Raw genomic sequence first — 24,354 nt, forward strand, 5'->3', positions numbered from 1 at the left:
ATTTTCATTGAGTGGACATTCATAACTTAGATTCACCATGACTACCTAAGTTTGAGGTTGACTGCTATAGCTGTTGGCATCAGGAATTCAAGTCTCATCTGGCCCTTGAATCAGATCAAGATGTCTATGGGATTCTCAACTCCTTACTAGACAATGCTGCCTTCCAACCACATCTCCATGTGCCTTTAGCTTTCCCTGGATCTTATAATCTTCCTAGTAACATGATATGTGTGGTGTCACATACAGAGAAACAGATCTACTGACTCATGAAAACAATCAATAATAGCATTACAGTCATTCTTGTTGGATCAAGGTACAATAAATAGTAGAGTGCTGGATGGCACATTCTAGAAGGTATGCCCAATGGCTCAGGAGCTCTCTATATGTACTTGGTTATTTTTATATGTCTGTGTATTTAGATATGAGAAAATCTTTAAATATATGTGTGATTTAAATGATTTTTTTTCATTACAAAGCTGGATCTTACAGTCTCTTGAATTTACAGATGATCGGTTCTGAAGTATGAGAAATCAGACTTGTCAGTATGATTGAGTTTGGTCTTGGATACATTATGTTTTAAGTACCTATAGAATTAATGTAAGCCAGATTTATGGGGAGGTGTAGCTGATATTGACTGCATTTATTAAAAAAAAAAAAGTAAAGTGCTGAACATCAAGAAGGAGTAAAAATGAGAAAATGGTATGCCAAAATAAACAAAGAGTAAAACATCACTATTATCTACCTACTTCTAAAATAATTTTGGTGTTTTGTATTGCAAAAACCTAATAGGTTATATAAAAAAGTTCATTTTTATGTAATTGTAGTGTTCAAAAGCATGGGAGTGTTTTCATATAATACACTAGTGTGTGTGTGGAAGGCGGGCACTTACTTTTAAGGAATAAAAGCTATGAGGGATTCAAGGACCAGACATGTCAAAGGGCATAATTCAACTGAATGGCAAAATAATTTTCTACAATATAACTGATATGGATTGAAACTGAAATGTTTCCCCATAGGCTCCTGTGTTTCAACACTTACTTAGTGCCAGCAGGTGGCACTATTTGGAGTGTTGCAGAATCTTTAAAAAGTGGAGCTTTGCTAGAGGAAGCAGGTCACCTGAAAGAGCTTTGAGGTTGTATAACTCAGTTCACTTCCTATCTGCTCTCTGCTTCCTGTTCCAGATACATACCCCTGTCACTGTGACCTCAACTTTCCCTCTACAATGGACTGCATTCTCCCAAACTCTGAGCCTAAATAATACTTGGTCAGAGTAATATGAAAAATATCTTCTATAGTGATCAAACTTGATGAAAGTACATGGAATATATGTAGCTCAGAGACTTGACAGACTTGCAGAGAAACTTCTGGGAGATGGAGGTTCAAGATGGATCCTCTTCAGAGTCATGGATGGCAACCAATGATGGGCAGTTAAACTTAGTGGAAACATTCAGAGTTGTTATCTCTGGAACAGTGTCTGAGACCACAGACAAACCTGTCTTTCTTGCTTATTGGTAATTAGTATTAAATTAAACCAGGGAGCTCCCCCCCCCCCCATCTACACAGCCTCAACATTAGGATCTTAGCAATATTCTATCAACTTCTGACTTAGCATCATGGTGGCCCACTGGATGATTTCTGCTACCTGGCCAGGTTATCCCATTCTGTAGTAAATTTTTCGAGAAAGTCTTCAACAATATCCATGTGGTCGTGGTAATCGCGGCTTCTCTGAAGGTCCTGCTCTCTCTGTGCACACAGCTTGTCAGACTGGAGGCAAAGATCTTGCCACTGGTCGTTCAGGTGGCTTATGTCCTTGTGTTCAGGGGACTCCTGGCTCTTTGTTAACATGTCCACCTTTTCCACGATGGCACTCATGGAGGCCTGTTTGTCCTGCAGCTGCTTAGCAAAATCCTGAGGGTGAAAATGCAAAATAGACCAAAACACAGATTCAATACTTTTAAATATAGTGTAAAAAAATCAAAAAATGTAAAAATCACTATTATCTCTGCTGAACATTAATTTCCAACTCTGGAAGACAAGGGTAACTTTGGTACTTCCTTGCTTTGTGCTATTTTGAGAAGTACAAACAAAATCTAAACGTGTGTTTCTTTGAAGTAAGGTCTTAGTTTTCTCAAAATATATTGTATGAAAAAAAAGTTTAAGCCAGAAGGTGGTAGTGTACACCTTGAATCCCAGCACCTGGAAGGCAGAGACAGGCAGATCTCTGTGAGTTCCAGGACAGCCAGGACCACACAGAAAAACCTGTCTCAAAACAAAAACAAAAACAAAAACAAAAAACAACCAACAACAACAAAAAAACCCCACTTTTAAATTAAAAATTTAAAGAGTTTATGCTTTTTATGGAAAAAATAAATTTAATTCAGGATCCCTCCATTCTTTTTATTTTGTAGTTACAAATAGTATTCAGCAGAAAAATATAAATAACTCATCAAAGAAAATAGTCTTAAGGTTTGTTTAAAATGTGACCCTCTTTCCAATCAAGTTAATGTAATAATAATTCTTGAATATACACATTATTTAGATTATAAATTATATTTCTGCTGCATTTAAATTAATTGCACATTAAGGCTGCATTTAACAAATGGGTTTACATCCCTCCAGCTGTGGCTATATGGCAATAAAAATCGGAACAATGAGGCCCTGTGTTTGTTGAACAGCAGTCTCCTAGTTCTGTGGGCCAAAGGTCAGCTATCCTGCTTGCACACAGTGAATGTTTCATATGAAAATGTCCCTGTAGAACCCTGAGAATATACATGAAATATTATTTATTTACTTACTGAGACAGGGTCTTGCTACATTGCCTGGGCTAGCCTTGACCTCCCGGACTCAAGCCATTCTCCTCCCCTAACCTTGAAGTATGGAGGACTACAAGTGTGTGTCACTGTGCTCAACCTATGGGCTGTTTGCTCCTCATACTCTTAGTCCTTCAGTAGCTTTCCTAGTGTCTAAGGACTCCAACACCCGGGCATATTGAAATGAATGTATTGAATACATTGCATCCCTTGCTCTGTTCCTGGCCTCCGTTATGCCCCTCGGAGAGACATTAGTTCCCACCTTTACTTGAGAGACCATGTTCTGAGCAATATTGAGCTCTAGCTCCGAGTGCCTCCTCTTCATGTTCTGCAGCTGTTGGTCAGCGTCCTGCAGGTAAATCCAGAGCTCGGCCTTCAGGTGCTTGATCTCTTCCCAGCCCTGAGTTAGGTTCTGTGCTTGGACTAGCCTTTGTTCAATCTGGAGAAAACACAGTTAGATGCTATCAGTTTCCCACAGACACATCTCTGTTCAGTGACTCAGAGGGGTGGGCTGTCAGTGGGTTCATGAGCAGAACCCAACACTGTGCTCACAATCAGCTAGATTTGGAAAGCACTTCTTTGTGTTGAGAAAAGCAGACTTCCTTTATGCTTAAGAGTTTCTAAAGAATTAAAACATCTATGAGTCCTCCCATGTGATTTTAACCAGTGCTGTGAAGATCCAAAACATTTTAACAGTGTATGAGATCAAAAGCTGCCCCAAGAGCTTTTCCCATCAGGCTGAGCAGTAGACACATTATTTTACTGGTAAATTGGGGTTGGAGTAATTAAGAAAGGCTTACATCTCTAATACATGTGTCTTTTCATCTCATAAAACTCTGAGGGTTTGATTTTTTTGTTTTGTTTTGTTTTTTGAAACAGGGAATCATACAGCCTAGGGTGGCCTGGAAGTCCTGACAATCCTCCTGCTTTAACCTCCCCGACCCCCACCCCAGCTGTGGGATCACAGACTCATCACACTGCTACACACTGCCCTGTTAATGTTTTAGATTGTCTTTGGATCCGCTTTGCTGGCTTTTGGAAGCATATAATTTGTTTTATTATGTCTATTAAAGATACTTAGATTGCATCACCTTTTGGAAGGATTTAAGCCCTAGCCCCTGGCAGGCCTCATGCACAGAAGCCAGGACACGGGGTGCTCTGGGCTGAGTATTACTTAAAGAGGAAAAGAACACCAGAAAAGGTGTGAGAGAATACGGAAATGGCAAGAGGCTGCCAATCAGAGTGGAGAAAGCTACAAACGGCAGTGATTGCATCGACTGAACGATTCAGCCGTGATCCCACTACATTAGTGTCCACTTTCATTTCCGTGGTGGCTAAAATTCATCTATTAATTCACTATTATGATCTAAGAGGATTATAGCAAGAATATCCCCAGAGGTATATTCTTTAAACCTCACAGCCTTTGAAGAAGATTTGAAGAAGAGAGAACATAACCAAACAGACAATGTGCTGTGATCATGAATTTTTTTTTTTTTTTTACCAGCTGCTCAGTTTGCTGAATGTCCTTTGCGGTGTTTTTCACTGAGGAGTTTGACAAGTCGCACATGGAGCAAAGGAGATCCAAATAGGTCCTTGCCTGCTCTTGCAAAGCTCTGAAGTGTTTGACCTGAAAGAAAAAAAAAATGTAATGGTCAGAGTCCGTTAGCCGGGTGCACTGTTTAGGCAGCACAGCGTGTGGTTGGTGGCATTTTATGGATTTTTCAAAAATCATCTTGTTTTGTCAGTGTTTTTGCCACTGTCCTGAAATATATTGGTGACTCATGGGAGAGAATTCCAAACACACTGGCGGATCTGTTTGTCCACCATCTGGTTTACATTATAATTAAAGCTGTCTGCGTGGTCTGGGAAAGGGGGAAAACCCAAGGCTTGTCTCCCGTCTCTCCAGATTTTCTCACAGCATTTGCATGTCTTTTTTACATCAGGAAAAGAAGTCACAGCCTACTCTTCTCTGCTCATTCACGTGCTTGTGTGTAGCGTGGAGTCGAGACCACAGCCAGGGTGAGCTGGGAAGCTTCATTGGAGTGATGTGGCTATTTAAATCCCAAGAGTGGCTTATGTGAGTAGATTTTTTTATAGAAACACAGAAACATGCATCTCTACGATGCTTATCATCGAGGAAGTGTACGTTTTAGATACTGGGCATAAAGCAGTCCACACAACACAACCCTTGTGGTGATATATTGTGTGTCACATAAAGCTTGCCTGAAGATCAGAGAGCCGAACAAGCCATTATATTAAACACAGAGGCCAGGCAGTGGTTGCACACACCTTTAATCCTAGCACTTGGGAGGCAGAGATCCGTCTGGGATCTCTGTGAGTTCAAAGCCACCCTGGACTACATGAGATTGACTCGGTCTAGGGGAGAAACACTGGTAGAACATACCTTTAGTCCCAGTACTTGGGACTAAACTTGGGACACCTTTACTGGCTGCGTGGAGAAAGGTATATAAGGGGTGAGGAGACAGGAACTAGAAGGCTTTCCAGCGAGGAGGGTTTTTCAGGCTGAGGAGTTGGTGAGGTAAGAGGTGTTGGCTATGGCTTGCTCTGCTTCTCTGATCTTTCAGCTTTTACCTCAATATCTGGCTACAGGTTTTTTTTTTTTTTTAAATTAAAAGACCATTTAACATTTGAGTTACAAACCCTGGCCATCACGGAACTGACATTCTTCTAAGGGCAGACAAGGTAATATGTCAGCAAATATTCAGCGTCATTGTCCTAAACACCATGTAGAAAAGTAAAGGTGATGAGAGGATTGTGCGGAGGAAGCCCCGCTACCCCACAGGCAGCCTATCTCCAAGACTGCTCAGAGGATTAGATCTGAACATATTCAGGAAGCGAGACATCAAACAGGGTAAGGACAATTTACACAAGTGGACACTGGGTACAAAGTCTGGAGCAGAGGGAACAGAGCAGAGGTCAAGGGAGTGGACAGAGACCAAGTCACAGAGGCTCTCACAGGGAACTAATTACATCTGTAGTAAAAAGCCAAAGACAAATGGCTCAAGACAGCTCACAGTCTAAAGAAAATGTGCCGTGTGCCCACAGTGGAGTTTTACTCTGCTCCAAGGAAAAAATGAAAGTATGTTCTGTGAAGGTGAATAGATGAAACTGGAAGCTACTATGTTAAATGAAATAAGCCAAACATCCCAGTGTACTGGTTTCTGCCTCGAGTCAACATCAACAGTCTCCAGTCTCAGAAACATTGACATCTTAGGCAAATAGCTCTTTGAGGGGAGGTCTGTCCTGTCCACTGTGGGATGTTCAGTAGCATCCTTAGACTGTACCTGCTCAGAACCAACACCATCTCAACTACGGTTAATCATGGTGTCTGACTATGTGCTTAATCATGACTAAATGACCCTGGGGTTGGGGGTAATATGATGTCACCCAAGTCTAGACCACTGTACCAGTCTCATCAGATTTTAGAAAGTAAACTCTTTGCTACCTCAATTCTTCCTTTGTTAGACAAATTATGATGACAGCCTACTCAGAGGCTGTGGAGTAAAATTTCTAATTTTGGCTGAAGGATAATGGAATGGTATTGGAAGTATCCTGACCAGGTCTTGGCCCAAGTGCTACTCTTAACATGGAGTGAACAGTCTACAAGAGGACACACACAGCAATGGAGAACACAGAGGACTTGTTGGCTTCTCATGTGGATATAATAAATACAGATCTATTTCCCACCACGTGAGAAGCAGTGCCTTTGTACTCAACATGCAAAGCGACGGGTGTTTCACTTCCAGCTAGTCTTACTCATCAATAACCAGTATGAACAGCATCACCCCATGTCCCGTGACCAAGGCCATGACCCATGGCCCAGACAGATGAATGTTTAGAAATGACAAGAGAATAAGCTGTCAAGATTTGGGTTTTAAAAATACATGTAGTTTAAAGGATAATGATTTATTCTGTGATTAACAAAGTTATTTTAATTCTAACCAGTAGAAACAGTTGCAAAGGATTATTGCTAGCATTAACTTCCAAGGCAAATCTGGCATACTTTTTCTCATCTCCCCAATTCCTATTCCATGCCTTATAAAAACATGTAACTCTGAATGGGATCAAATCACTGTGTCAATCTCTTGTGGTCACACGGAGTGTTGCTGGTATGTGTTACGGACTACTTATTACAGGAGAGGTACCAGAGAGTCAAATGCAACCTGGGGCCACAGTGCAGATGCTGGTCAAAACCTGACTCCGAATCTGCCTCTGTGTGGAGTACAGACTAGTATGTCTGTACTAGTCAACTGTAAGAGGCCTGTACAGTTTGGCATGAAGACAGTATCCAGCAAGGAAAACATTAACTAGTTGGAACAAAACAAAGAAAGAAGAACAGAAAGAAAATTTGACAAAACAAAATTCCTTCGTCTTCAGTGTCTCAGATCCAGATGGCCCACAGCCTCTAATTCTCTTTTGTGGCTACTTTCAAGTGGGTGGCAGGCATACAGAAAGGCCGTGGGAGGGCAGCAGGGCACAGAGCTACAGACTCAGGAACCTGAGCAAGATCAGTGTGTGCCTCCTGGTTGGAGTAGTGCGTCCTGCCCTGTTCTGGCAGAAAGCCATTGTGAGAAACACTTTTCGGGTGGGAACAAAGAAGAAAAATTGAGCTTTGTTTTGGAATGTTTTAAATAGAATACATCAATAATCAAGGCCCACACAGAAAAGGACTGACTCAAGGAAGCTCACAGTGGAAAGAAAATGTGGTCAATGGATACGATGGAGATTTAATATTCTGCCATAAAGCAGAATGACAGAACTGAGCACCACCATGTCAAGCAAAACAAGCCAGACAAAGAGGGACAAGCATCATGGATTTTCTCACACATGGAATTTAGAGGATGGAAAAGTGGACTTGAGAGTAAATGTGGGCTATTAGGGACACGGATGGAGGCAGGGGAAGGGTAAGAGAAGGCAGAAAAAGTGTGTTCAGAGGATGTGCAAGAATGCTGTAAGGAAACTCATTGTTTCATATAATTTAATACACAATGCAAATTACAAAATTGAAAAACCAGAATCTAAGTAGCCTTTAATTATTTTTTCTTAGCTTAAAAAAAGGCACATTTTCCCCCCTGATACAGTGCTTTCCAAAGTATAATGTGTGCATTGATGTGAACTTAAATAATGTAAATCACTTAAGCCAGTTCACACTGGGAATGGAATAAACAGGCACGTTCTCTATGAGGATTACATGAACAAGGGTGTTCTATTGATCTCCGAGGTAAGAAAATTGAAAATTTTTACTTGATACCATGAATTTATCTGGCAGTAATAACATTTGCAACTAAATTCCTCTACGGTATTTTCCCACAAGATTTGCGCTGCATGTTAATCTGCTAAGCACAGAGGTTTTTAAATATTTCTTCCTATCCTAATGAAGTTTCTGTAGCATGATTATGAGCCTGCAGATGTCATATTAATATGCAGTAGATTCCTTTCATGGGACAACCATTAACATTCCCTTCATCAAGCCGGGCGCTGGTGGCGCACGCCTTTAATCCCAGCACTCGGGAGGCAGAGCCAGGTGGATTTCTGTGAGTTCGAGGCCAGCCTGGGCTACCAAGTGAGTTCCAGGAAAGGCGCAAAGCTACACAGAGAAACCTTGTCTCGAAAAAAAAAAAAAAAAAAGATACAAAAAAGATACAAAAACATTCCCTTCATCATGCACTCAGCAACCACTTCCTAAGAACCTCATCTGTGGACAGAGAGAAACGACAGTGGGGGAAGTCACTCTCACTTTTCTGTTTACAACTCACATTCCTTTGTGAGATGACATTTGAATTTCAGCATAGTTCAGAAGCGTGTGTACAGCTGGCTCTCTGGCCTGAGATTCTGCACCCACAGCCTCAGTCCACTGACAGCATTGAAGAAAATCAAAGTTGTGTCTGTCGGGAATCTGCACAGACATATTTCCTCACCATAGTTGCCTACACAACTTCACGGCAGCTATCTCTACAGGATTACATTGCATGAAGTACTCAAAATACTCTATAGAGGATAGAAAGAGTCTGGGTGGACATGGGTAAGTTCATTGCTGATATCACACACAGCATTTTCAACAAGGGATTGAACATCTGTATATTGTGGTATGCACAGGGTCGCTGGAACCATTTCTTCATGCGCGTTGAGTAACCATTGGACTTACAAGCATCATTTCACATAGGAGAGAACTCAGGCTCAGAGAAATGAAGTGATGGAGTCAATAGCCACCTACTGATAAGGCTTTAGAGTTGAGCTTTGGTGAGAGACCCATACTCTTTCTATTCCACAGGTCCACACGCCTGTGTAAGAACACCGACTGTGAGGTCAGACTTCATTCATAACTTTGCTATTCCTAGAAGCCAGCACAGTTTTGAATGAATGAGTGACTCATAATAATAATAAACTTCTCAGACTCCACTACCTGCTTAACAGCTTCTGCCCTGCTGAGAGGTGGCTGTGGGCTGGGCTTCAGGTCTGGCTGGACTGCAGAGATCCAGGCTTGGCACTGCTGCAGGGTGTCTTGCCGGCTGACATGCTTCTGAAGTTCATATTCCAAACTGCGATATACCTGAGACAGAATGGTGCCAAGTTATTAGAGTTGACGTCTGCCTCTACACACATCACTATAACTGAAGAAGCGTGAAATCCTTAGGACTCCCTAGCACCACGTCCATATCTAACATGACTGAATGTGTTCCAAAAGGACACAAGTTACATTGGCCACAGCCCACTTTATAATTCCTTGATCTATCCACACATAACAATGTCATATATAACAGGCCCATTGTTCATATACGGGACAAAATCGGTTAAAGTACATGAGGTCATTGAAATAAATGAGAACGTAAGACAGAGGTTTCCAAAGCTTCTTTCTGTCTTATAAATACTGGAGTTTTGGTTTAAACTAGGAGCTAAAAATGAAAGAATGAATCATCATCTTTTAAAAACAATCGAACTTCTCTAACGCTGATACTTTTGCTAGAAATAATAGCACATGGAGAAGTGGAGGAGTTTGCGCACACATTCCACCATGGAAGCTGTGTTTAAGAACTACAGTCCAGGGACTTGGTGGTTCAGAACACTTGTCCCTCCAGAGGCCCCAGGTTTGGTTCCCTGCACCACATGACTGCTCACAGCCATTTGTCACGCCAGTCCCAAGGGACTAAGAGCCTCTTCTGCTCTCTGGAGGTGCCGTGCACATTCGTAGTACAATACACACTCGGGCAAAACACTCCTTCACATAAAATAAATATGTCTAAAACATTTTAAAAGAACCACAATTGGGATTCATTCATCTATTTTTTTCTGATATGACTATTCAATTAATTCATTTTCAATCATTTGATCAACTTGGCTACCTTATTTAATAAAATGAGCTCGAGGCTGGCCAATATAACGTAATACATCCTCATTTCAAAAGAAAAAAAAATGTTACCAAGGTAATTTTTCAAGTCTAAGGAATCAACTATATCATCTATAATTTATGTGATAAACACAGATCAGTCTCTCTCCACAGTGTGTCCCATTAGTTCCTCCTGGCAAGCCTAATGTAGTCCTTTAAAATCAGACAGAAACATCTGACATCGTTTAAAAATACTACAATAGCTGGGTGTGGTGGCACACACTTCTAATTCTAGCACTCTGGAGGGAAACATAGGCAGATCTCCGAAAGTTGGAGGCTAGCCTTGTTTACATAGTGAATTCTATGCCAGCCGGGGTGACGTAGCAAGACCTTGTCTCAAAAACAACAACAAACAAACAAACAAGAAAACCCACCACCACCATCAGCAGCAAAACAACAAAAAAAAAAATCAAAGTAACAAAACCCAAAGCCTACAATAGAAATCAACTTGCTTACAATGCTAGTTTCTATTAGAAGAACAATTCTTATTTATTGCAGATTTATTTCTATGACATTGAGAATGTAGTTTTGTGGAAATATATCCATTAAAGTATAATTCAAAACTGATACAGACTTATTCCATGTTTTCAATTTTTATACAAGTGCCCCAAAATACTGAGTTAGAGTAGAAAACCAGGCCTCACAGTGCTAAAAATTAATGATGATGAGAACGAAAATGCATTTATTTTAGTGCTACAGAATAAATAGCAAACTATAGGGGAAATTTGATGTTGTGTAAAAAAAAAAATAAAACTAAAACTGCCACTATAACCTTTTCTTTCATTTGCTTTGAGACAGGGTCTCACTTTGCAGCCTAGGCTGGCCTTGAACTCCTGGCAACCATCCTGCCAAAGCCTTCCAAGTGTAGGCTTTATAGGTATGAGCCATCACACCCAATTTACCAAACAGCTTCTGTCTTTGGTTTTGTTTTGTTTTTTGAGACAGGGTTTCATGTCACCCAGGCAGACTTGGAACTTGCAATGTAGTGTAGTATGGGTGACTATGACCTTCGGTGGCCTCTATTTCCATAGTGTTAAGAATACAGACACGTGGCATCATTCTTGGTTTATATATGCTGAGGCTCAGACCCTGGGCTGCACACTAGATAGACACTCTACCAAGTGAGCCACATCCGGAGGCTACTATGTTATCATAATTAATCCTTTGTTAGAAGGATTGGATAGAAGTGAATGTCTGAATTTCCAAGCTTCCTCACATGGAGCAGGCGATGCCTGGCATGTTTGTTTTGCCATGAACTCCATCTTCTTTCTGTCTGCCGAAACACCAAAACTACTCCAAAGATTTAGGCATCAACCCTATTCTTGAAAACCTAGCCTTCCTCTTCCGTCCATTGCTACATAGAACACCCTGGAGCACTCACCCTCTGGGCTGTGCTGCAGATGGCCGAGTAGCTGTCCTTCGTGCCCTGCAGGTGAGCTTGCACGCTCTGTTTCTGCTTTGCTTGTAGGTGGTCTGGACACTGGCCGACCAAAGTGTCGCCTTTGGTTTTAAGGTCGTCCAGGCGGTCTTCAAAACCCGCTATTTCTTCCATCATCGCCTGCAAACAATGAAGCAGAGCGCCCGCAGGATTCCATTTTCAGCTTGAAACAACCTCCTTATTAAGCATCAAGTTTAAGATCTAAGTTTACGTGTCTAACAAACCTTTGAAAAGAGTTTTGTGATTTATCTTGGTGATGCATTAGGTAAAAAAGCAAATGAGTGTTTCAGGAAGCCACCAATGGGAAGAGTGAATGGGTTGTGGATTAGTCACATGACAGTGAGTTGGCTTTAAGACTAGAGTGTGTCCACAGCTGGTCTCAGAGTGGCATTGTTAAGATAACGCAGCCAGGGTAAAAGATGTCCATCTGTATGTCAAGTCTATGTTATAACCTAGATATAGCTCTTACCTCAGATGATAGCATTACTATTTAATTTACTTACTGCTCTAGTTTCTGTAATAATATAATATTTACACCCAATAACATTTATATGAATAAAATAACTATCATGCTTACAGTTAATTGCCCACTGCAGTCCGGAAATCATAATAAATGAGCTCTAATAGTATGGGTTGCCATTGCCATGTGATGAGGGACTAAAGCACAGGAAGGTCATATCAATGTAACCTGGCAGTAAACAGCCAAGCCTCCCAGTTTTGGGCATGTCCTTCTGGACTTCAGCTCCCGCCACTTTTCTCACATGCATTATCCAGTGAGCATGCTCACAGATTGTTCAGGGAGCAAGAAGCGAGCTTGTCACACGAGGCTTGAATCATTATTGGTCACACAATGCTCATGACAAGTGAGACATTCCAACACAAGGGTGCCTGGGTGGATACATCATCTCTACATAATGGAATCACGGTTGGGCTCTCAGCAATGCTGCGTTTTCCTTTTGTCCAGTGGGGGTGGGTGAGTGGATGTTAGACTCAACTGGAAACCACTTTTGTCTTCAGCTTAGAACAGACATGTTATATCCTAGGCTGGAGAGGGAGAGGGAGAGAGGAGAAGAGAGAGAAGGGGAGGGTGGAAGAAGGAGGGTGGGGAAGAGAGGGGAGGGGAAAGGAGAAGAGGGGAGGGAGAGGGAGAAAGAGAGGGGAGGGAGAAGAGGATGGAGAGGGAGAAACAGAGGGGAAGGGGAGGAAGAAAGAGAGAGAGAAGCAGAGGGGAAGGGGAGGAAGAAGGAGAAGGAGGAGAGTGAGAGAGAGGGGGAGGGGAGATTCCTGCAGGGATGGACTATCTATTAGGTTAGTACACATACTGGTTAGTCTTTTGTCAACATGACACAAGCTAGGGTCATCTAAGAACAAGGAACAGCAATTGAAAAAATGTCTCTATGAAACTGGTCTCTGGGCAAGTCTGTAAGGCATTTTTTTTTTTTTTTGATTAATGACTGATGTGGAAGGGTCCTGTACACTGTGGGTGGGACCACTCTTGGGCAGGTGGCCTGAGTTCTATAAGAAAGCAACTGAGCAAGCCAGAGAGAGCAAGCCAGTATTCTGCCTTCCTCCATGGCTGTTGCTTCTGTTCCTGCATTGAACCCCTGCTCTGACTCCCCTTCCTGATGGACCATGAGCTGTAAGGCGACATAAACCCTTTCCTTCCCAGGTTGCTTTGGCTTCCCATGCTTCCCGTGGTATGGGAACAGGATGCACAATAGGGCAGTTTATTCTTACAGCCTAACAATATCAGCACAAGAGTTGCTCATCTCCCATCTACGTACTGAGCATAGCCAACCCTACTTAGCTTCCAGGATCAAATGAGACCTGGCGTGTTCATAGACGTCTGGTCATAGATTAGTAGTTGGTTTTCTATTTCTATTTGTGAGGTGAAAGTTTTTCTCTGACAAAGAGGCTTATGGCTTCCCTGGCACACCACAGGGTATCGATCTACATCATAGATAAAATTATTTCTCATTAAGATCATGGCAGGTCATTCCATAAAATGGTCCACATGCCGTCTGTCACCAGTACGTGTAATTACTAAGAACACAGACCTGCCAAGATAAGAAAGTCTGCTCTCAGTGTTGCTCTTTGTGGGTCACAAAATGCTTTTATGGGTGCCATTCCCTAGAGTTTCCAGCACAGTTAGGAGGTAAGACAAGATGAGGACAAACTGTCCCCAGAGAGGCTCAGGTCCCAGCGAGGAAGGGTATGTGGCTAGCCTAGAATGCAGACTGTCTCCAGTCCTGTGTTCCATGGTTGGCATGTGTTTCTAAAGCAGAAGGAATCTCTTCCTGTGCTAAATGATCCATGCAGACTAAATTCCAAGACAGGAAAAAAAAAATCTATGAGCTTAACAAAGTGCAACATGTTCGGAAGCCGAGTACTGAGATTTGAGTCATTTTTTTTTTTTCCTCAAGTATCAAGTCCAATGGCTCCAAATTGTCAGCTGTACTTGAGACTCACACCGGATTCTTGAAACACGGTCATAGTTCAGAGCTGAACTTGAAGACACGCATGTGCACACCCACATGCATGTACACATGCGCAGTCATACACATGCAGACACATACACAGTTGCAGGGCAGTCAAAGGCTCCCTGTGGTGAGATTAGCTGTACCTTGTGATGGGCGAGCTGCTGGGTAATGGTCTCTAGGCTGCTGGCCTCCAAAAGGTCAGGTGCCACCAGCCGGCTGGACATCTGCAGTAACCACTTTTCTACCTCTTGGAGTTCACTGTTGTAGTCTTCGTGGTCTTTGACTTTGGCCTCCAGACTGGAGACACGCTCCTGCAAAACCAGGTATGTGTCAGAGCTGGCCTTTGAGCCTACAACCTACTCAGAATTGTGTTATCTTTAAAATTGCCCAGGGGAACTTGTAAGCTAGGCCGCTCGAATTGTGTCAGAAAACTACCAGGATGGGGCTAGGGTGCCGTTCTGGGGTAGAGTGTATGGTTAGTACATTCAAAGCCATTGGTTCCATCCCCAACATCTAATAGGAAATTAACTATGTAGCAAATCATCAGGAATGGAAAGAATCAGCCATCATGCGGTGAATGTGCCTCTGACCCATGCTGGTCCTCAGAGGTCTGCAGTAGAGAGGAGGGGACAGGTTTCGTCACATCCTGGGCAGTCAGCACTCACGGTACCGCTCTCTCCCCTCACCTTTCCTACGCTGCAGAGGTCCTGGAAGTCACTTTGAAGCTTCTGGATCTTGTCCTTTAACGTCTGGTCCTGTACCAGTTCCAGGAGTGCCTCACCCTTCTCTCGCACCGAGTTCACCGACGGCTCGTGGGACAGCACCGTTTGCTGCAGTGACTTGAATCACGGGAACGAAAAGGGAAGAGCAGCCATCTCATTTGGGTGAACAAGGAGGAAATAACACAGGTGCCTGGGGCAGCCACGACAGCACCTACCTCAGAGAAGGATCTGGCAAATACTGAGTCAATTACGTACAAAGCGTTAAAAGGAGAATACTTTACTGTACGTAGCTTGTGCCATTTTAAAATATTATGAGGTGGGGGGAGCACATGGAACGGCCTCTCCACAGTGGAGGGAAAATATAAAAATTGTCATTTAGTGAAACTGAACACAGCTCATATTTCTGCCTCCCATTTCATTACTTTCAGCAGAGACAAAGGTCAACAGGAAGGACTGTCTTTCAGTCTGGAGGTCACCATGTCGGTTGCAGCTGGCATTAGAGTTGGCCTTAGGGAGAGAATGTCCAGCACCACACTTGCTCAGATAGGCTCAAAGCATACTTAACTACACTAGGAAATGGATCCGAACTGGGGGAGGAGAGCAGGCGATTCTCATGAGGGATCTTCAGGGACAAGCTGCCAGGCCTGGAGGGGAGGCTAGGCACAACACAGAAGCCAGAAATGCCACCAGCTTCTGCAGACGCAGTTTGGGGTCAGCTTGCATGCTGTCATTCCTAAACCTGCTGCTAAATCCTTCAGGGCTATTTTCAAACCCAGATGGCCTACAACTCCGTCAAGGTATTGCGCCATGAATTTGAGACCACACACACACACACACACACACACACACACACACACACACACACGTATATGTATATATACATGTATGTATATGTATATACATGTGTATATATATGTCTTTCTATCATGATATTTATGCCAGATTTTCTTTAGTTAAGACCAGGTGGGCAGAAATGTGTAAGGCATTCATGACAACACATCACATGTAAGTGGAAACCAGCTTTGGTGATTATTTTGAAAGTCTGAGCAGGTAAAATCTATAACTTTCTTTACCTATTTATATCTCCTCTCTATCTCTAGAATGTATTACTGCTCCTCCAGAAACTATTGCCCTGTGCTTAAGTATAATTGGTCAGTTAGAAGTTATTGTCTTTAAACTGTGCTATCTCATTTCCAATTTGCTGTGAGTCAGATTCCAGGACTGGGGAACCAAAGACAAAAAAAAAACAAACCCAAAAACAAAAAACAAACAAACAAACAAACAAACAGAAATGACTAAATGGGATAGATGTGTCGTCAGTGACAAAGGTCACATTTGGGAATCATGCAGTCAAGTTACAAGAAAAAAAGTTACAAAAATTTCTCAATAGATTTTTAAGCTTATGTGGTTGGCTCCATTCACAGCTACCTTCAGCTACATGAGGCCCTCAGGCTGGGAGTTGAACACCTTTGAAAAGATCCATATATCTGTATCACAAAGGTGTGTTGAATGATTTTTATCAACTTTTGAATATTAGTCCCTAATAGGAAAAATCAATGCCAAAGCTATATATTTAGCTAATTATAGCTACATAAATCATCAGCAAAGAGGATATACAGGGGTCGCCTCAGTACCTCTGCAGGTGAACACTTTAGGAATAGACTCTCTCCCATTCAGTCCCTGCCTGGTTTCCACATGCATGTGTTAGTAGGGAGCAAGGGACTACCTTGTATTTGGATAGCTGCGCCTTTTTTTCATACAGTTCCATTTTGGGTTCTTCGGGCGTGTGCAGGATCTCCTGGTATTCTGCCATCCATCGGGTGAGCACTTTGCATTTATCTGAGAACTCTTTGGCTAAGTGAAGGCCCTTCTCCAGGCTCATGTGCTCCTTCCTCACGGTGCCGGTCAGGTCCTTCAGCTGCTCCATGTGGCCATGGATCTCTTTCCTCAGTGCCTCAGCCTCGCCCTCCTCCAGGAATTTCACAGCCCTCTCCCCTTTCTCCCGAGCCGATTTCAGCAAACTGTGGCCCTTCTCCATGTCTTTCAATAAAACCTGAGAAAAAACATGGGTTACTACTGCTGTGAAATAACCAAGAGCAACCTGAGGAGGAAAGGGTTTATTTCATTCATAGTTCTGTACAGCAGTTCATCATTGAAAGTAGTGAGAGCAGCTACTGATGCTCAGCCTGCTCTCCTACAGAACCCAGGACCACCAGCCCAGGGGTGGCACTGCTCACAATAGGCTGGGCCCTCCCCCGTGGATCACTAGCTGAGAAAAATGCCCTATAGGCTTTCCTACAGCTCATTTTTTTCCCACTGAGGGTCCCTCCTCTCCAATGACTCTAACTTGTGTTGATAGAAAACCAGCCAGCACAGAGTACAAGTGTTAAGCACATGCAGTGTGGATCTTATTCTCTGCAAATAAAGGTTTTCAGATTCTATTTGCAATCATTCTGCAGGTCCTTAAAATAAGTTTTGGAATTTTTTTTCCAAATTGGACCTGTTAAGGAATCTGAAGTTCCCTTCTTTAATTCAACAGAAGATTTAAGTCTTCATCAATACACCCTTTTCAAATCAGAGACTTAAAAAGGAATCCTGTGTGTCTTTTATCCCCAGCAAACTTTTATTTCAAAAGATTTTGTTGACTAGTCTGTTAATACACCAGGATGTGAATTTAACATGCTAGTGTCAGGCTTTGCCTACATAAGATCTGGGGGACAGGTGCACATAGGCCATTCAGATGACTGCACATCACACCTGAGTAGCATCAGCTTTGGCCTTAAAGCATGTATAACCATGTATAACCATATTTGGATTAAAGGTCATCATCCACTTGAATTGAAGGTCATCAACCACTTGGAGTCAGGAAGAGCACACATGGTTCTAGATCTACCCGGTAGAATAGGATCATGAGAGGAGGGAGACTGGGGCCAGAAGGATGCATGCCTACCTCCAAAGTCTTCAATTTTTTCCCCATCATTACTTCATCGACTTTATCAATTTTGGTAGCCACATTCTTGAAGTTTTTAAGAGTGGAGCCATACCAATCTGCATAGGAACTGAGGGATGATTCTGTTTCCTCTAGGGTCTGGATTTCCTCTTCTAAGAATTTTATTTGCTCCTGTGAAAGCAAAGAGAAGATTGAACCACGGACGAAAGTCCCAGGGCCAGGGCCACTGTGGACCGTTAGACATCTTCTGTAGAAGCTGGTAAAGAAAAACCACTTAGGCTCACGATGTCAGCTGTCCTCTGTAAATGGCAGGGGTGTGGGGGCAGCTCACCAGCACTTGGAGCAGCAGGGCCTGGTACCGGGAAGTCAGCTGGGTGGCCTGGCTGCCCATCCTGCTGCTCACGTGGCTCTCCTCCAGGATCTCCTGGGCTCTCGTTCCTACCTCCTCAACTTCATCTCTGTGCGCTGACAGGTCTTCATGCCACTTCTGAGATGACGTAAGAACCAGAGAGAAAGGAACTTAGTCCTGGACATTCTCAAATAAGACAAACACTGTGTGTACCTCCTGAAGAGAACATGACTTCCACGTGTGTTTATGAATATATTTATTCCGAGATGCAATTTTGAAAGTGTGTCAGATATAATCTTTGTGAAAAATTATGTTACAACCGTGTGATGACGATTGTGTATCTATAACTCTAGGTACCTTTCTTTATATATTGTACTTCGGTGCAAATGCCTTTTTTAAAAAAGTGTTTCACATCTTCTCTTGCAGTTTAATCAGTTTTGAGATACTGAAATGAATAATGCAAACAAATTACCAAGGGCTATACATTATTTTGGATGTGTGCAAGGAACTTATGTAAACATTAGAAAGAAACTAGTTGTGAATTGTTAACTTAAGGAGCTATGTTAGATCCCTTTCATATCATAACCATAATTGTAAAAGTTTGTCACTTCCATATTTTTATAAAGAAAGTCAGCAGACATGGGAAATAAATATAATAGTTTGATAAAACTGTATTCCTTTTTACATTTTTTTTTATAATTTTTAAAGTTAGTTATTAATGTGTGTGTGCTTGCCTGTGTGTGGAGGTCAGAGGACAACTTTAAGGTGGCTCTGTCCTTCTGGTATGGGGACTAGGGACCAAACTCAGGTAATTAAGGATTACCTGCTGAGTCAGCTCACTGACCCAGCACCAAACCACATTCTGTCTAGAGGAACCTAAGAAGTGATTGTTGTGAAGGGAGCCATTTCATTTATTATCAATGTCCTAAATAAGCATAGAGAAAACCCAGAAAACATCCACCTCGGACAGACAACCCCTTGATGTTTTCATGAAAACAAACTATGCAAGGCCCTTTGCTTTGACGAGGCCTGGGAACTCCCCGGAATTGCACCTTCATCTGAAGCAACTGTATCTCCTTGGTGGATCGGCTACTCCGGCACTCGCTCCTGACGCTGATTTTCTCCTCCATTCTTTTCAGCCACTCATCCACTTGCTGGAACTTTTGCTCCATCAGCCTCAGTTTGTTCACCACAGTGTTGAATTGCGTCCGGGTCTCAGCCAGTCTGTGCTGGTAAACCTGCCAGTCCTGACGAAGGGACTCCAGCACTCTGTCTTCTGCCTGGGGGATGCCCGAGGGGATCACGTCATCCCGGGTGTGCAGGACCGAGTTCAGCAGGGCCTGACCCTCTGCACAGTGCACCTGAAGCTCCTACAGGAGAAAAGGCATGGCCATCATGACTCACTCAGCGTTTGCACCCGTCAGCACATCTCAGCTAAACCATCTGGGCCAGCTTGTAACTCACACTAGACATGTGATTTTATTCTGCACTATTAAACAATGCATGCTTGCATACCTAACAATGAACGTGGCCTTCCTAAGTCTGGAGAAAGAGCCTGAAAATCTCCCAATTAAAATAACAATTTCCATTGGGCAGTGGTGGCACACACCTTTAATTCCAGCACTCAGGAAGCAGAGGCAAGGGGATCTCTGAGTTCGATGCCAGCCTGGTCTATAGAGTGAGATCCAGGACAGCCAGGGCTACACAGAGAAATCCTGTGTCAAAAAACAAAATAAACAACAACAACAACAACAAATCAAACAAAATAAATAAATAAATAATAAAATAACAATTTCCCAGTTAAGTTTCTGAAATTTGATTTTTCAGCTTGTAGGCAAAGGCAGTCGTGGAAGAAGTGATATTGTTTAAAACAATAACCTAGGCTTATGACAGCTCAGACTCTTTTTACACAGCAGCAAGGCTAGTAGTGGCTTTGGCATTAACTGGGAGCTACAATTACTGCTAAGAAAGGAAGTGTGGATCCTCTTTATTGCAAGGGGTAGGAATCCTCTTCCAGGTTTATGCTCTAGAGAATGTGGTGGCCCAGAAAATTTGGACCAGTATCCTTTGTAGGCATATAGACCCAGGAGGCTGAATCATTACACCAGCCTTCTAGATACTCCTATATAAATATATTCTCTTGACCACAGTAGAAGGTATAAGCCTTGACGATTCACCCTAAACAAATGAGTATGAATGTATCTTAAGTAGTATATATTGCTTTTTATAGAAATATCATATCTTAACTATTCTGGCAAAATGGTATTATATACTTTAAGTTGTAGTCATAAGAAATAAATCCAGCCAGGCGGTGGTGGCGCATGCCTTTAATCCCAGCACTCGGGAGGCAGAGCCAGTTGGATCTCTGTGAGTTCGAGGCCAGCCTGGACTACCAAGTGAGTTCCAGGAAAAGTGCAAAGCTACACAGAGAAACCCTGTCTCAAAAAACCAAAAAAAAAAAAAAAAAAAAAAAAAGAAAGAAATCCATGTGGTTGAATGAAACAATTATCTATAATAAAAAAAAAGAGTCATGTAAAACCCCACCATGAACATTAAAGACAGCAACATATTCAGTCAGAATGTAGTAATGTGCATGGCCCTTTAGCTCAGTGTGGTGCTTGCTCGGTATGCAAAAACCCTGGCTTTCAATCCCTAGTACCATACACACAAATGAAAGACCAATAGAACCAAACTTGTGCGACGGTGTACAGATGTGAGCCCAGGATTCACAAGGCACTGAGGCAGGAGGATCATCAATTTGAGCATATATATGGATATATGGCCAGCTGAAGGCCACCCTGAGCTACCTAGGGGGACTGTCTTAATCCTGCTCTTAAAAGAGAAGTCTACACTGTTGCCTACAATCATTTGAAATTGCCAATATATAATGGTTTTTACAGCCAGATGCAGCAATCTCCCACGCTTCCTCAAGTGCAACGTCAACATCAGAGTGCTGCACTGTGTGCTTTTTATGTGCACACGAAACAAGACGACACATATTTGCAAAACACTTCCCCAAACATAGAAGCTTTAGTTTAAAATTCGCAAATTTCTTTCAAGATGATGTTCTATAAATACTCCTTAATTTGTTTGTGTGTTTTTCCCCCACCAAAAAGGCTTGAGAATAAATACCTTAGGTTTTGCAGGTCTTTGGCCTGTGCTACCGTTATGTAATTCTGCTAGTGCCGTGCTCATCCGGCCATAGACAGTGTCAAGGAGTGTGGCTGTGTGCCAATAAAACTTTTCTTAAAGCACAGCCATTGTGACCATACGCTGTAGTTAACTGATTCCTACTCTAATTTATTAATCTTAATTTATCTCCTCTTCCATGTTTTATAAAAATATAAATATAAAAATAGTTTTATCTATTACATAAATCACCATTCTACTAGATAAATTCTCATGTATCCTAATATATCAAGTGTTTTGATATTTAAGTATGGATATATGTTCCATGACTCAAATTAGACCCTGAGTTTATATAAACTAATTGGTGCCTACGGTCTACAAAATTGTGACTCTTGTAACGTCTAGTATTTATTTGCTTCATGCACTCATCAGTTGTTTAAGTAAGGTTTTCTTACTTTTCATGTAATCTCACTATGTGGCATCAGGGAGGCTGTCTTGTGTCTGATGTCACCTAGTAGCAGAGTCCACATGCTCCTGGGCATGCCTGGGAGGACATAAGGATCCTGGGGAAGGCCTGTCTTGTAGCTGTGTAGCAGAGTTAGGGTGCTCCACGGCCGTTCCCTGCCATTGCCTTCCTCCTTCCTCTTCAGTGTTTGTGGAGACTCAAGTCAGATACATGGGTGGCAAGGGCCTGGAGTTTGAGCCATGCTGATGTGACTTAACACGCTTCTGCCCAACACAAGAGAAACGTAGGCAGGAACCTGCTGGTTCAGTTTGTGCATAGCAACTGAAAGAGTTCAGCGTTTGCTTCCCAGGGTGTCTGGAATGCGGTGAGAGGAGAGCTATTTAAGGACACAAAGTCAACTGCTCTCAAGTGAATGGCAACAGCTGCTGGGTGTTGGGAAGCCTGCCTGTAGTCCCTGCATGCAGGAGACTGAGGTAGGAATATCCTGAGCTCAAGGCTAGACTGGGCTGTGTACCAGAACCCTGCCTTAAACCATGGTAGCATGTGTATGTACATGCATGTGTACACATACACACAGAGTGACAGCCGGGCCTGTAAGATCTCACAGATCAGAACACATTATTATTATAAGGCAAGGCAGATGAGACTCTTAAATCAGTTAATGAAATTGTAACTTCTATAACTTCTAGTGTTTATTTATCTGGTATTTATTATCTTTAAGTAAGATAGAGTTTCTTTTCATTTCATCTTCACAGTTGTGTTGAGGAAACTGAGTGAGAGAGGTTCCTTCGTGTCTGAAGTCACCTAGTAGCAGGTCCCATGGAGAAGTAGAGTCCAAGCTTCCTAACCCTAACCTGTTTGCTTGACATTACACAACACTGCTTGAAACTCAGCAGAAGGTCATGGGGATTGCATATACCAGGGATAACCATGAGAGTCTTTGCTTCTCCTACCCTTGTCCTAGCTGTAAGGACCGCTTGCTAGTCTTGAACCAATTCTATTTGGGGTCAACATGTTAAGAAGTTCCAGTAAACTCCCTTGTGGGGCATGGGGGTGGTCTTATCAGCCTTTTCCAATTCTTTGTTGTATGCTGCTAGAAGCCTTTTCCTGGAGACTTCCCCGACTCTACCAAACTCTGCATGTATGAATGATTAAGGGTTCAATGCTGCCATAAGACCCCTTAATGTCCTCATGGGTTTGTTTTCCACACTGAACTGTTTGAGATTTAATGCCCAAGCCATCTTTACATGCTACTGGAAAGTACCTGCTTCGTGTTAGGTGTTGAGTACCTAACTGAGTGAATAAGGACATGGGCTGTGAACACTGTACTCAGTCTGTCCGCAGTGTGCAGAGCATCCACACGTTTCTCAGCTACTCTGATTTCTTTTTCTTGAATTCTGAGCCAAGTCCCACACCCTCAGGAGTGCAAAAGGTTTTGACTGACGCCCAGTGGCTACAGATCGTGCTATCGGTTTCACTCAGAGCCGGCCATTTTTTGTTGGCTCTTGCTGTTTTATCCTTCATCTGAAACTGTCCTGGTGAGGGCAACAGGCAGGCATGCCAACGAACACCTTGCACTAGCCCAGTAGCCACCCTGATAGCTGTATGACTCCTCCAAGAGCTGGTTTTGTTGGTTGAAATTGCCTAACAAGTGGTGGGAACTTGAATGTCCCAGATCAAGCCTTACCGTAACTGAATGCCTATCAGCTCTCTGTAGGAACCAAGGTCACATTAACTTCTCATAGCTAGAAATTATAACCCCATTTTCATAGAAAGGGACCCTTGGCTTTCTGATAGAATTACCTGGAGTTCCCGCAGTGTTGTCTCGTGAGTGCGGGTGTCACCCTGAAGAGCCGAGCATCGGTCCAGCCTCTCTTGTTCTTGCCCCAGCCAATTTTCAAAGGTCTTTAGGTCTCTCTGATACTCCTGGTGAAGGCGCACCAGCTTTTCTAATTTTGTTACTGCTTCCTGTGATCAGCATTCAAAAGGGTTAAGAAAGAAATGTATCACTGAATGCAGAATTCACTTTTGGAGTTACATTTTCTTTTATGTTTATTTATATATGTATTTTGTGTGTGTGTGTGTGTGTGTGTGTGTGTATGTGTGTGTGTGTGTGTGTGTGTGTGTGTGTGTGTGTGTACACATTCCACTGAATGCCTGTGGAGGTCAGAGGACAACTTTGGGATTCAGCTCTCTCCTTCCAACTTAGGGGTCCAGATCAAACTCAAGTTGTCAGTTTCGGTGACAAGAGACTTCGCTTGCTGAAATATCTTGTCAGCTACATTTTTGAAGTTTTAGAAAAGCATAATTATTAAATCATTAGAAAATGAATAATTTCTCTTTTAAAAAGAACCTTTAAATTCCCCATACAGAAAGAGGACATAATTGAAGGCTGATAGGGAGTGGGGTTTGTAAATACTTTCAAAATAGATTGTATGAAATTTTCAAAGAACTGATAAAAAATGAACAAGAAAAAGAAAGGAACTGTATTTCTAAGAAAGAAAAATAACAGAATATAAAAACCAATACTTAAGTTTGGAAAGATCTCGAAGATCATTTTGAAATAACTACTTCTTCTGTGAATTTTCAATAAAATGTTAGATGG

The 24,354-nt window shown here is 42.4% G+C and overlaps 1 protein-coding gene across 1 annotated transcript in view; it reads right to left on the reverse strand.

The window, feature by feature from the left end:
* Syne1 (spectrin repeat containing nuclear envelope protein 1) overlaps nucleotides 1–24,354 on the reverse strand; it is a 462,188-nt gene that overhangs the window by 194,690 nt on the left and 243,144 nt on the right. Inside the window, exons 64-75 of the mRNA XM_059272792.1 lie at nucleotides 23,553–23,717; nucleotides 19,207–19,524; nucleotides 18,137–18,292; nucleotides 17,806–17,976; nucleotides 16,582–16,908; nucleotides 14,820–14,972; nucleotides 14,277–14,444; nucleotides 11,597–11,773; nucleotides 9,235–9,381; nucleotides 4,312–4,437; nucleotides 3,073–3,249; nucleotides 1,643–1,908 (exon numbers count right to left, since the gene is read on the reverse strand). Of these exons, the coding sequence (XP_059128775.1) occupies nucleotides 1,643–1,908; nucleotides 3,073–3,249; nucleotides 4,312–4,437; nucleotides 9,235–9,381; nucleotides 11,597–11,773; nucleotides 14,277–14,444; nucleotides 14,820–14,972; nucleotides 16,582–16,908; nucleotides 17,806–17,976; nucleotides 18,137–18,292; nucleotides 19,207–19,524; nucleotides 23,553–23,717 (2,351 nt within the window). The remainder of the gene's footprint in view (nucleotides 1–1,642; nucleotides 1,909–3,072; nucleotides 3,250–4,311; nucleotides 4,438–9,234; nucleotides 9,382–11,596; nucleotides 11,774–14,276; nucleotides 14,445–14,819; nucleotides 14,973–16,581; nucleotides 16,909–17,805; nucleotides 17,977–18,136; nucleotides 18,293–19,206; nucleotides 19,525–23,552; nucleotides 23,718–24,354) is intronic.

The sequence above is a fragment of the Peromyscus eremicus genome, chromosome 8b, assembly GCF_949786415.1.
Source record: "Peromyscus eremicus chromosome 8b, PerEre_H2_v1, whole genome shotgun sequence".
NCBI lineage: Eukaryota > Metazoa > Chordata > Mammalia > Rodentia > Cricetidae > Peromyscus > Peromyscus eremicus.